This window comes from Macrobrachium nipponense, chromosome 30, assembly GCF_015104395.2.
Source record: "Macrobrachium nipponense isolate FS-2020 chromosome 30, ASM1510439v2, whole genome shotgun sequence".
Taxonomy (NCBI): domain Eukaryota; kingdom Metazoa; phylum Arthropoda; class Malacostraca; order Decapoda; family Palaemonidae; genus Macrobrachium; species Macrobrachium nipponense.
Window position 1 is genome coordinate 16152786 of NC_087218.1, and position 15000 is coordinate 16167785.

Consider the following 15000-nt stretch of genomic DNA (forward strand, 5'->3'; position numbering starts at 1 on the left):
GGAGGGACAATAGAAAGGAAGAAAAGGGAAGAATTAAAATAAACTAAGAAGGGAAGATGGAAGCTTTAGCTAGAACTTAAAGGTGATATTTCTCACTGAGTTAAAGAAAAAAAAAAAAACGATCCAGATGAAAAACGAATTGGTGAGGAAGAACAGTAGAAAGATAAAAAGAGGGAAAAGGGAGATAAATCAAACAAAGAAGGGAAGGGAAGATGGAAGCTTTACCTAGAACTTCAAGGTGATATTTCCCACCGAGTTAAAAAAAAATGATAAAATGAATAATAAAGCGATCTAGATAAAAACGAAATGTTGAGGAAAGACGATAGGAAAAAAAGGGAGATGAATTCAACAAAGAAGGAAGATGGAAGCATTAGCTAGAACTTCGAAGTGATAAAATAAAAGAAAAAAATCCGATGAACAGCGAAATCGTGGACCACGTTCCGCGCTTACGGGGATAGCGCGCACGCGCACTCCAGTTCCGATATATGGATATGAGGAACAAGGACGTCTAAGCAGAAAGTGACTCATCCTTAATCATGATCATGGGGTAACGAGAGACGATTCTTCCCTCTTTTATTATTATTTTCTTTTTCCACTCGTTCCTTCATGCCTGGCTGATAGGACGAAGATAAATAGGCGTCTGTACACTGTTACTACTACTACTGCTACTGCTGCTACTACTACTACTACTCCAAATGATAACAATAATTTAATAATGAAGATATGAAAACAAACGCAAAATCGCTCTGAACTTTTAAAGAAAATGCCGTATATGGCAACTTGATAGGGGGAGGTTTACTACTACTATAATATTACTACTACTACTATTACTAGCACCACCTCTACTCATACCACTGCTACTAATATATAATAATAGGAAAACAAATACCTCATTACACTGATTTAACTAATACGGAAATAGGTCCTCAGTGGCAGCTGAAGCAAGTTGTGTTGCCCCGTTTCTCTCTCTCTCTCTCTCTCTCTCTCTCTCTCTCTCTCTCTCTCCTCTCTCTCTCTCTCTCTAATCTATTCCAACTTTAACAAGAATATAATAGTTCTGTCTATTACTTAGTCAGGCCGTTATTTTTATTGTCATTATATTAAGAAGAAAATTCCGGTCTCTATATATGACTCAGGCAATTTGGTTTTATCCTACCCCATCTCTAAAAAATGACCGTGTAGTCTCCCCATACTTCATTCAACTGGACAGCTGGCTCTATTCTACACCAACCTTTGAAAAATCTAATCTCCCTTTATTTATCAGTCAGCTGGCCAATGGCTTCATTCTATCCCATTCCTTAAAAATAATCTAGTACTCCCCTCTTAATGACGAATAAAGCAGTCATCTAGCTTTATTCTATCCTAATCTTTAAAAGAACATAAAGTGTCTTCCATACACCTCTTAGTTGGACAACAAGCTTTATTAAAAAAAAAAAAAAAAAAAAAAAAAAAAAAACACCGCGCCACTCACCTTGTGGACTGCAAGTACTTTTCTTCCATCTTGAGGGCGGCCTGGTGGGCGGAGGTTGAGAAGGCCTTGTAGGATGAACTTTGCTCTGTGGTGTAGGATAGAGTCGTGTCGTCTGTCAAGGGAGTGTGTTGCCATCTGCGCGATGTGGGCTGCGCGTGGGGACATCGATGCCGCCTGCAATTACACACAGAGGAAAAAAAATAATTAGACTAATTGGACAGGATTAGTTTGAATGATTTGCAATCGATGAGATAATCTGTTGATTGCTTCATTTGCTGTCTTGTGTATAATTAATATAATTTGACTTTAAGAGCGTGCTTTTGTATGTGAAAATTGATTAAACAACAAATGTCCTTTAATATCTAATTCGCTCTACCTCGGATTTAATATACTTTCATATATGTTAACCGAAGGGGAATTTTTTCTTTAAGAAATTCGTTGGCTCATGGGCTCGAACCACGGAACCAAAAATTCAGGACGTAGAGTGGCGTTCTTTAACTCCGAGGTAGAGCGAATTAGATATCAAAGGACATTTGTAGTTGAATGCGTGTATATGAATCACGGAGATGTGATAAAAAACACACATTATATATATATATATATATATATATATATATATATATATATATATATATTATATATATATGTGTGTACATCTGAAGATGTGTCTACATTTGTAGATTACTGTGAATGTCTGCGAAAATTCTAAAAAATATTCATTCAAAACTCCAAACCCCTTCTCTTACAAATAATAATAATAATGATTGTGAAAGCTTTGATAAGCATGGACAAAAAAAAAAGAGAGAGATATACATACTGAACACAAAATACAGTAATTTATACTAATAAAAATCTGAAAATGACAAGAGATATTTTATACGAAAGTATTACGTATATATCCTTGAAAGCCTTTATAACACGGCTAAGAAAACATCAATAAAAATATATAAAAAAAAAATCAAGAAGAGAAACCTTCACACAACATAGACCTTGAATCACAGAGAAAGAGGACTCTGGTAGACTTGAGGATCGTAAACCTGTAGACTACTCGTATGCCCCTTCGACATGCCCTACGTGGGCATGTGCAGAAGGTTACCCAGTGGGCGGGATATGATGTCGCTAGTAGGCTTTGGCCAGGTACATGGATCCCCGCCTCTAATAGTATAATCCTAACTCCTATACGGGCGGCCATGATAGGATTCCATTGTCCAAGAAAGAATATTGTTGATTTTTTTTTTTATTTCAATTTAATCTAATTTAATTTTATAAAATATGGCAAGATGCGTTTATTAATCACACAAACGAATGCCAATTCTTAATCCAGATATGAGGTAATTAAGATGTTTATATTATTATTATTATTATTATTATTATTGTTATCATATTATTATTATTTCAATTATCAAATTTAATTTTATAAATTATAGAAAGATGCGCTTATTAATCACACATACGAATGCCAATTCTTAATCCAGATATGAGGAAATTAAGGTGTTTATATTATTATTATTATTATTATTATTATTATTATTATTATTATTATTATTATTATTATTATTATTATTATTATTATTCTCTCAGATTTTGATGAAATATGGTAAGAAGGTATCTCACGGGTTAATGACTATTTTTCCCCAAATATTCATGACCTTAACCTATTTTTCAAGATCACAGGTCAGTTTAAAGAAAAAAAATTAAAGCTATTTTTTACATTCAATCGTTACTGTTACGGTTAAGATCGAGCAAGAAGCGAAAATCCTCGTCTGTAATTTCTAATCCTAACCATAATCTTTGTAATTAAAATATATAAATAAAATAAATAATATAAAAAAAGTAGTTTTCGATGCTTCATCAGACTGACCTCGTACCAGCACGGGCCCTTGGCTTTTGGGGCAGCGTGTGGGACGAGAGGTCAATCGGAAACGCCGATTCTTTATCAGCCATCAGCGAAGGTTAATTGCTACACTACGTGTCGAGAGGCTGAGAGGAGCTATACAGAACGTTGCTTTTATGTGCGAATTTTTACCTGCGATTGTAATCACTTTCACCCTTTAAAAGGCGAACAGGTGATGTAGTTCTAAAAGGAGTCGGCCCTCTTTCCTCATTGTTGGCCTTGAAAAAAAGGTGGGCAATACTTTTGACTCATTTATTTTATCTATTTACCGAGTCATTCATTCATAAATCCTCTCTTTTGTAATTAACCTAATCTCTTGTATTTACATGTATATTTCTTGATGAATCTTATGCATTATGTTCTTTATGACATTACTTATTTATGAATAAGTGCACTCATTCATTCAATGACTCATTCATTCAATTCATCACTCATTCATTCATTCAATTCCTCTGGAGCACCGTATCTATCAAAGGTAATTGGGTAATAAATAAAATAATATAGCCAGCACTCTTCAAGAACAGAGTTTCCTGCGAGCCGTGGGATCCTTGTAGCTTAAAAGACTTCGTCCGAAATACTGAAACATTTTTGCATGTACTTAAATCGCAAGCATAAGAAATAACGCAAAGTAAAAATAATAAATTCGTTGTTCTTGCAGTTAGGACAAGAAAGTCAAACCTAGATTATGAAGTGGAGGGGGAACAAAGGAAAAGGAAAACACGCCGAAAATGGATGATAAATTCGTCTCTGGTTTAACTCGCGATCTGAGAGAAAAAAAAAGTTCACGCCTGACTTTCCTATTCAAGTTCGCTTCCCCCACAAGAACATCGATTACAAGGACCTCGCGACTCAATTGAGACTTATAAAGCAAGGGTTTTCCTGACGACCTTGTTCCCCAAAAGCGTCGTTCCTCTCTGTCGTGCGACAAAACGACCTCCGGAAGTCAATAGAAGCTAATTGCGGTCGTAACGAATCTGACAATGGCCACAGAAAACGGGATGCGCCGTGACACGCATCCGAGATGAAAAGAAAACGGAAAGAGAGCTATCGGAGTCAATGTCACTCCCTTTGTTACGAAGGTTATCGTAAATTTCCTTTGCCTTTACTTGACTATCGAGTTATTGCAACAAAAGGGCATTCGTTCAGTCTTTGTTTGCTTCATTGCGCGGGTGCTAACATGACTTATACGTCGGAATTGACCGGTGAACGCGACAATCTCGAAATTTTTCACCCATGTAGCGCAAATCGAACTACGGAATCTGAAAGCTTGCGATAATATATATATTTATATATATATATTAGATTAATATATATATAATATAGTATATAGAGAATATATATATATATTAATATAAATATATAGATATATATATATATAATATGTATTATATATATATATATATATTAATAATATTATAAATTATATATAATATATATATAATATATAATATTATACATTAAATATATATATATATATTATATAATTAATTCATATATATATATTATTATTTATATACATTTATATCTTCGCAGATAATAAATATAAGTAATATATATACATGTATATATATATATATAGTGTATATACACATATATACGTATAGTATATATTATATATATATATATATATATATATATATATATATATATATATATATATATATATATATTTCAAGGTCACACGATACTGAAAGCAATAATATTACACTTCTTCGCAGGCAATGGCGTCAAGACACGCATATGACTGCATTTCCGTCAGCACGAAACTTCCAATTTATTTTAAGACTTATTAAAACGAACAGTTATTTAAACAAACAAATAAAGGCATGCCTGTCACCATCACTTACGCCCTTCTTATACTATTAATCAAAGCTAATACGTACATAATGTTTATAATCTGTCACACACCCTTCAGAAACTGGGACGAGTCATCGTCGGAAATAATTGTGAATGAAAGGTCTTGATTTTTATTGCAGTTCTTGCATTGCATTTCGTGACACGTCGTCAAGTTAATTCATTACAGAGGTATGGTGGCGAGAGATGTGTTTATGGCCGCTGCTGTGGGTATTATTATTATTATTATTGTTGTTGTTGTTGTTGTTGTTGTCCATAAAAATCTCATAATAATAAGATTGCGTGTTGATTTCAGTATATTAATAAAGCGAGTTTGTCTTTTTCTTCTTGTTCACATGTTTCTGTGTTGATTTCTATAATAATAATAATAATAATAATAATAATAATGTAGGTTTGGAATTTTCACCTTGCTTACATGATTCTGTGTTGATTTTTATAATAATAATAATAACAATAATAATAATAATAATAATAATAATAATAATAATAATAATAATAATAATAATAATAATAATAATAATGTGAGTTGTACTTTTTGCTCATGCTCAGAGAATTTTGTTGATTTCCATAATAATAATAATACTGTGAAGAAATCCACAATGGTCTAATTGTAAAAAATATATTAAAAACATATTTACACCATTGTGGATTTCTGTATTATTATTATTATTATTATTATTATTATTATTATTATTATTATTATTATTATTATTATTATTATTATTATTATTATTATTATTATTAAAATAATACAGAAATCCACAATGGTGTAAATATATGCTTTTAATATATTTTTACAATTAGACCATTGTGGATTTCTTCATAGTATTATTATTATGGAAATCAACACAATTCCCTGAGCATGAGCAAAAAGTAAACCTCACATTATTATTATTATTATTATTATTATTATTATTATTATTATTATTATTATTATTTTATTATTATTATTATTATTATTATTATTATTATTATTATTTTATTATTAACAATAAGAGAAAACACCACTGAGTGAAATCTGTTTCCATTTTCTTCTTATTAGAGGCAAATTCCTACATATAAGTGAAATTACATATTATGTAAATATGTCATCTATTATTATCCTGATTGAGTTTGTTCGTTATTTATAATTAATAATAATAATAATAATAATAATAATAATAATATAATAATAATAATAATAATAATAATAATAATAACTAATAATAATAATATTAATAATAATAATAATAATAATAACAATAACAAGAACAACAACAATAATAATAATAATAATAATAATAATAATAATAATAATAATAATAATATATTATTATTATTATTATTAATTATTATTATTATTATTATTATTATTATTATTTTAGCACAGGTATGAAGCTTCAAATGAACATACTCCAGTAACACCCTATATCCTTCTTCCTTCATTGCAACCAAGCAAACTAAGGTGGCTTCAAGGTCAACCAATTAACCTGCTTTTTTTTTTTTAGAGCACCTTTAATGGCCCTAACACCAACAAAATACAACCCGGCCACATCGTTAAAAAAAAACGAAAAAAAAAGTTCTGCCTTCGGCGAGAATTGCAACTTCAAGCAAACTCTGGTATTCTTGAAACTCTTTCAATGTGTAACGATTGTTAAGTGTAAAAAGTAAAGTGAAAAGGTTTTATTTCTATTTTGAGAAATATTAGGCGACCTCGATGGCGACTTGGAGCTGGTTTAAGTTTTCATGTGACTGCTTTGTATTATATATATATATATATATATATATATATATATATATATATATATATATATATATATATACTATATACACATATACAGGGTGTCCATAAAATTCCAGTACCATTACAATCAATAAATACTTGTAATGGCACTGGGACTTTATAGGTACCCTGTATATGCATATATAAATATACACATGTACATATAGTATATACATACATATATATATTAATATATACATATAGATGTATATATTATCATAATAATACACACATATTTATATACAATCGCTATTGGTATTTACATCTAAAATTCTAAACCGCCCATTCTACGGAAATACTTAATCACAGCATAGAAGGACACGCAGAGGCGTAGCCTAATTCGACAGGGCCAATTAGCAACAACCCCACAAGCGTCGAATTCCCTCACGGTGACTTCACCCCTCCAAAAAAATAAAAATAAAAAAATAAATAAATAAAAATAAAATAAAAATAGAATAAAAAGGAGCAATGAAAATTCTCCATTTCTATTTGTAAAATTCCAAATGGTTTAGTTTGCTTAGAAATATCAACATTACGTTGTTCATATCTCTGAGGACTTTGCCTTCGGCCACCAAAGGCCCCTGTCGGTCGCGACCAATATTTTAAGTCCGACACATTATTACGAGTTGAGTGGGGGTAGTGTGGGAAGGGGAAGGGGAGAGAGAGGAACTACAGATTAAGTAGAACAAACGTATAAATTTACTAGAAAGTTAAAGACTAAGTATTTCGCATGGCTGAGGAACTGAGGAACCAGCGGTGTCACAAAGATCCCCAAAAAGTGATGATGGGAATTTATTACGAAATCGAGAGGAAGTAAGTTGGTGGGAGGAGAGGAACTGAAGATTAAGTAGAGCAAAAGAATATACTTACTGGAAAGAAAAGAAAATAATTATAGCTTGACCGTAGAACAATGGGTGTCAGCGCTGGCAAAAGTCCCTCCAAAATAGTGATAAACGGAGTTCAAGAATTGTAAATCACCAAGTTGGTGGTACCGTCTTCCATTTTCTTCTCTGTCTTCTAAAAATGGTAGTAGAGGTATCCGTACTGGTACCTATGAACCTTTTTAAATGATAACTTCTATATATATATACGCTTTCTCACTGTTACCTGTACTTATCATAATTATATGATTTGAGGAAACAAAGGGCCCATAAAAAGTGATGATGGCTACACAAGAATTGTAAATAACTAAATCGGTAGCGCAGCCAGTTTCATTTCATGCTGTCTCTTCTGCCTTCCAAAAATGGCAGCATTAATTCCAATAACTGCAACAAACGTACATCCACGGATAGACTGAACAGTAAAAACTGACGTCACAAAAACCAAAAAGTCTCGAATGCGTCCACCACCGCCTCTGGGAGAACCACGGTCTAAGTATATACACCTAGACCGTGGGGAGAACAAGCCGCACACACAACCACTTCTTACGAACGACCCCCTTCTTGTCTTCCTTCCGAAATCTGATTTGAAAGACAATGGAGGCTTATCAAAAGGCAAAAACGGCGCGTGTGTACGATTTACTGACCGATACAAGAGTCCTTTAAGCACGCAGGAACGTTCCGAATATTGTTACGGCTGCGAAACAAAGGGTAGTTTCGTGCTTGGCTAACCTGCGCGTACATCCGGGTTTGCGTTCAGGCGCACATTACAGGGATACTGTTTCCGTTCGTCATTTGGGTGTATGAGTGACGCTTTCTGCAAAAAATGATTAATTTGCAAAGGGAGGATGTTAGAGTGATCCGGAAGGTGACTAATTTTGTGGAAATAGTTTTTTAAAAAGTAAACGAGACCTTAATAATATATAAAACACCAAATTTCTCAAAAAACCGTTATCATAAGATTATATTTACAAAGAGGCGACGGGTGCCCATGGCTAAACATCAGGGTCACAAATACAAAATTCTGTAAGGTAGAAAATTATGAGATTACACATGTTAATAACTATTCTGTTTACAAAGAGAATTCTGAAATCCCTCCCTCTGAAGACCACATTCTTAAGAATTACCGAGAATGCTTGAAAAGAAAAGTAGTGAGAGAATGCTTGAAAAGTAGAATGTCACACTGGAAATCATTCTCAACACGAACTCTGTCATACGTGACAGACTTCCCTTGTTTCACTAACCTTGGATCATTGAAGAGAGGCTCATAAAAATGTGAAATTTCTCATAATTTCTCCTCAGAGAAGGTCAAAAGATTTATTAGTGAATTTATATACAAAAAAGTCTGGAGTGATTTATCGACTCTCTCTCAATAGGTTTTAAGACTGAAGGAGAAAAAAAAATGTCATTTTGATGGTCAAACTAACATTTTAAACTAGAAAGTGCATTTGAACTATATTTAGCAAGATCTAGAAAGTGCATTTGAACTATATTCAGCAAGAACAATTTTCGCTCAAAATTGTAACTTTCTCATTTTTGAAGGAAGGAAAGAGAGAAAAAAAGGAAAATATCTGCTTATTAGACCTACTCACTCTGCTATATATTATTGGCAAGCTTCAGGGACACTGCATCACGAACAGACCGTTTAATAAAGACACTCTTCGTTGTATGTGCAACTGCAAGATTTCTAAGCATCATACTTTATGAATAAAAAGCCGAACAGTACGCCAAACCTATATAAGTGAGAAGTGACTTATCCCTTGAAGGTCCACAATTGATAAACTGCAGTTTACCGCTTTCTTTCTTCGAGTAAATCATTCCATAGTCTATATTGGAAAGCCATTCACATTTTGCGTTGCCTCAACGCAACGGAAACTGCTAATGGTTTTTTTTCAACCTCATACTGTGTTCTCGACGTCTCATACTTGCATGCGCGACCCTCAGACATTCTCTCCTCTCTCTCTCTCTCTCTCTCAGCAGCGCAGACAGGTAATTTATTTATTTATTTATCACATTTTCTATACGTTGTCTCTCTCTGCAGGCAGACTTTCCTTTGGAGGTCTCTGTGCGTAAGGGTTGCAAGCAAATGATTTAAAGGAGAAAAACCTCGTGGGAGAATTTAGTTGGTAGTTAACCGGCCCCCCCAACTACCAAAAGAAAAAAAAAAAAAAAAAATGTTGGAAATGACTAAATCACTTCTCCCATGGAATCTAGTCATTTGCCGAGGAGATGGGAGAATGTCCTCTACCACCTGAGTTTTAATAATTGGTAATTTTTCAGCCATTTTGTGATCCGTGCTTGGTTCACTCCACAAGTGCCGGGATGAGGAGGGTCATTATCTTCTATCCATAGTTCTCAGAGAGAATGAAACTTTAATCTGAAGAACATGAGTTCTAGTTTGCTTTAATGTGTGTTTGTGTATTGTAGTTTGTTTGTCTGTTTGGTGTTTTTACGTTGCGTGGAACCAGTGGTTATTCAGCAACGGGACCAACGGCTTTACGTGACTTCCGAACCACGTCGAGAGTGAACTTCTATCACCAGAAATACGCAGCTCTCCAACCCCTCAAAGGAATGCCCGAGAATCGAACTCGCAGCCACCGAGGTGGCAGACCAAGACCATACCGACCACGCCACTGAGGCGCTGTGTATTGTAGTGAAAATTTTAAGTGAGGAAATTTTAATCGAGTTCTTTATTATGCTCGCATATTAAATTAAAGGCTTGTTGTTGCAGTTTGTGGTATCGTATGAATCATTCAGACTGAGTCGTCCGTAGATTGATTTAACTCCCTTCTTTTGAGACTTCCATTTTACTGCAATGTCATTTTTACGCATATTCTTGAACATTACGTAAAAATATATATTACCTCATTAGTTGTATAAATGACTCAAGATAACATACTGCATAGCAACAACGTCTCTTTTTATTATAAATATCATTACTGTATTAAGTAGCTGTAGTTGTCAACAGCAGGTGCAAGGCGCACAATTCCGCCATAATGGGCTACCAGTAATGTTCCTTCAACGTTGTTATTAAATCAGGAGGCTGGCTGGAAACACACCGCAACATCCTGCCTATTGCAATGCATCGAACGCTGCCTTCACCAAATTTGTAATATTTCTAACTTTAGTATTCAGTGCTGGACTCCGGGTTACGGTTAGACTGTTTGGTTTACATTAAACCGGTCTTCTACCAACACGGGCCTTAGATCAAAGGCAGCCCCCAAGTTGTTAAAAGGGAATTCAGGAGGCTGGTTTGGAATTGTGGATCTCTGGAGTAATAGCCAACCTAGACCAAGACCCTCTCGGTGCTCTTTCCTACACCGTCAAGTCTGCTGCGCTTAGCGTCTGCGTTTTGTCTCTCTTAAAACACCAGACCCTGCTGCTTCTTCAATTAATTATAAGCAGGTGTCGCATCTAAGCACTGCTCATGACTGCCTGACGTGAATAAATGCCCAATGTCCTCGAATAAGCCTGGGCTATCTGTTTTATCTTCATTTTCCTGCGCCTATAGGCCTAGGCGAACTGCTTTATCTCATCTTGGGCCCTTATTTGTCAAAGTCATGAATATCTGGTTGCTTGTTTGGACAGTGGACAGAGCTTTTTTTCGTGTAAGTTTATGGCCTCGACCTGAAGGTTATCAGCAGATGCGAATGAGTTCCACGCAGACATCCTTATAGGTCGAAACTTCTTGCCGTATAAGCAAAAACCGGTGTTTCTTCCTACCCGTGGGCACAACATTGTCCGAACGCCAAAATGATAGCGGGAATCAACAGAGATGTTTATCTCGTTCTGGACACGCAGCCAATGGTTATTTCTCTCTTTCTTTCTTGTCTTGTGATCATTTGTCTGATTTCTTGATCGAGGCTCACATCAGAAAGAGACCATATAAGTCTAGAATCAATCCCATGGTCTAGAATCAATCGCTTCACGAAGAGGCTTAGGCCGAACAATTCGCAAAGGCAACTGTTTCGGCCGTGGGTCGACCATAGGCGAATTTCGACGGAGGAGGAGTCCCTTTGAAAGACACAGGTGGGTTATTCCACTTGTGGTTGGAGGCATTGCGGGGTGGGGTATTGTGAACTGCGGTGGTGGGTACGGTGGGCGGCAGCAGCAGAGCAAGGGCACACTAGCGACTGTGGGGGAAATAGTGGTCAGAGGAACAGGTTATTGGGGTTAACGATACTCCCTCCACAACTCAGCCCCTCCGCCACCCTCCCACCCTATTATTTCCCTCCTTTTTTTCTAAGGCTCGAGATCACCTTACACCTGATTGCTTAATCTGTTCTGCTGATTAATAATTATTTATTCTTCAGTAGCAGCGGCAAGCTCCTACATTCAACTTCGACAAATTTCGAAGAACCAGTACGCAGAGGAAGCTACCCCTCTTTCGCTGTCATGAAATCAAGGTTATGGAGGTAACACGTGCATTGCAATGTCTCTGAACTGCAGTTAAAATACACACATTATTCCCCGCCTTTCTTTGCTGCTTGCAACCCATAAGAGGGAGCACAATATGATGATTTTATTAGCATCAATTCGACCCTTCTTTGGGGACAGACATCCCACAGGGCTGGACATCTATGAATTACATGCGGCAAGCAACAAGGTGCTTGCACGAAAATGTCTGTGTGCCCAAGGTTGACAACAGAGTGGGAGGAGGAAGGATATTTAGAGGAGACAGAAGAGGGAGAGGGATTGATAGAGGAGGAGGGGGAGGAGTAGGAGGAGGTGATCGGATGGTTGTTTTAGATTTAAGCTGGCGATATGCCAACACAGTTCTTTGCCTTAGGGCTAACAATAAATGCGTTATGTTAACGCTCATAAGAAGCCTGGTGTAGACCTCTGGTTTCTCCACCCAACTTTACGCCTACCGGACTCGGGCGACTATTTTCTGTCTCCAGGCTCTCTTTTAATCCATTTATACTTCCAAAATCCTCTCTCTCTCTCCTCTCCCCCCCTCTCTCTCTCTCTCTCTCTCTCTCGGTGTCTCACACTGAGGGACATGGGACAACCCGAGCGAGCTGTAAGCGAACTTTAAGTGTAAGTGAAGCCAAAACACCCCAAAAAAAGTAGGAATTTCTGTAAACCTCAATTTCTCGCAATCGTCTCTCTCTTGCGTCTAATAAGCTTGAATGCCTTGCTCAGCCCTCGTTCATTGAGGCCCCTATACAACCACCCACGCTACTTATGCTACATTTGAGGAGGTCGACCTCTGGGTTAAGTCACCCACTTGCACGCCGAGAGAGAGAGAGAGAGAGAGAGAGAGAGAGAGAGACATTTGTGTTTTTTGTCTTGAGAAGTTCCCCTTTCCTGCTATCTCGATGGCAAACTCGTTTGACAGCCCACTCGGCCCATGTAGGATCCCGAGTCCATTTAAATGGGAGGACCTTGACACACCAAGTAAAGGCACAGGTCGGAGAGAGAGGAGAGAGAGAGAGAGAGAGAGAGAGAGAGAGAGAGAGAGAGAGAGAGATTCAACCTTTGGCTGATGTTTGTGTGTGCAGTCTATGCCCATTTCAGCAATTCAAGAGAGCGAAGCTTAATTACAGGCGGTAGAATTTTTACTGAAAGATTATTTTGTGGAATTTTAACGTACATCTCGAATTTTGATGTTCATTATGTATTTTGATTTCCTCAAGTATCTACACTTCACACAGCTGAACGCATTAAAAGGAATGGCAGGCGGCCAACGGAGTGTTTAAAACCCACAATGGAAACCACTCCTTACATTACCACGAATCTTGTGTATCAACAAACAATTCATTTGCCTTTGAAACTCCTACGCTTCACTAAGCTCAACAAATAAAGGCTATATAACGAAAAACCTTCCTTTTAAAATAAATCTATATATACTTTATATATATATATATATATATATATATATATACAATATATATTAATTTATAATATATATAATATATCGTCCTCAATAAATGCAAAATCAGTGGTCTCAATAACCTTGTTGAGTGTGCCGGGAGCTAGTCCTAGCGCACTGCAACAAGAAGCCTTAGAGGACAGACAGCAGGGAGGAGGTAATTACGTCAGAAGGTTTGTGGTGTTATTATCCTTCGTTGAGTCTTGTTAAGCAATTGAGAGAGAGAGAGAGAGAGAGAGAGAGAGAGAGAGAGAGAGAGAGATTATACAAGAACACATAAAGACGACAACGAGTATTTGGTTAAAGAATTAAGAAACTGATGGAAAGTCATTTCAGCGGCGCAGCATGTCACACACACACACACACACACAATTATTGCAAATGAACACAATGAACAAAACTATAATTAGGTTAAAGAAGAAAGACTGTTGACAAATAATTTCAGTGATTCAGCTTGTCGCCGAGAGAGAGAGAGAGAGAGAGAGAGAGAGAGAGAGAGAGAGAGAAGAGCGAGCCAAACATTGAAAACAACAGAGTTGAGAGTATTTAAAAAGAGTAGTAAACATTAACACGTGAATGAGTCCAACGAAAGAAGCCAATATGGAAGCCCACTGTAGAAGCACAATTCACCAAAGAATCGAAGAAAACAAATGAATAGAAAACGCTGTTTGAGAACCGAGAAGAGCTACAAGAAGGATTTTTTCTTTTAATTAGACATGAGATAACATAAAATCGCATCGAATCGTATACTTTACCTAAACTCAACCGCAGTAACCTATATTTCCATCTAGACAAGCCATCTGTCTTCGGCCTAATGTTTACACATCACTTAGTCTTAGCGGTTTCGATCTTGAACTTCCACCATCTGCAGTAACGATTTTCTCGTTCGGTCATTGTCTCTGCCTGAAAGCAATTTGGGAGGGGGTGGGCGGTGGGGGGTGGGGCGTTTGCTTCCAGCTATCATGAAGCATAGACGTAAGGCATTGCTCCGAGGTATGATCGAGTATACTCTCATGTTGCTCCGAGCAACTGACAAGTGTTCACGCAGAGCGCTGCTTCAGGTTATAGGTCTAGGGACAAATACTGTGTGCTTTCTCTGATCTAATTCTTGTTTATTTTTTTCTGCCATGATCACTATTATATTTTCCAATGGCTGCTAGATGCTTTAGGCAGACTTACTCGAGGTAATAAATGATTTTAGTGCTAATTAAATGGACTATGGATTCTAGGTAATGAAATGAGATTGAGAATTTTAGATGATCTGAA

The 15000-nt window shown here is 36.2% G+C and overlaps 1 protein-coding gene across 1 annotated transcript in view; it reads right to left on the bottom strand.

Moving 5' to 3' along the window:
- Positions 1–15000, bottom strand: part of LOC135202320 (uncharacterized) — a 90693-nt gene that overhangs the window by 43012 nt on the left and 32681 nt on the right. Inside the window, 1 exon segment of the mRNA XM_064231667.1 lies at positions 1472–1645. Within this exon segment, the coding sequence (XP_064087737.1) occupies positions 1472–1645 (174 nt within the window).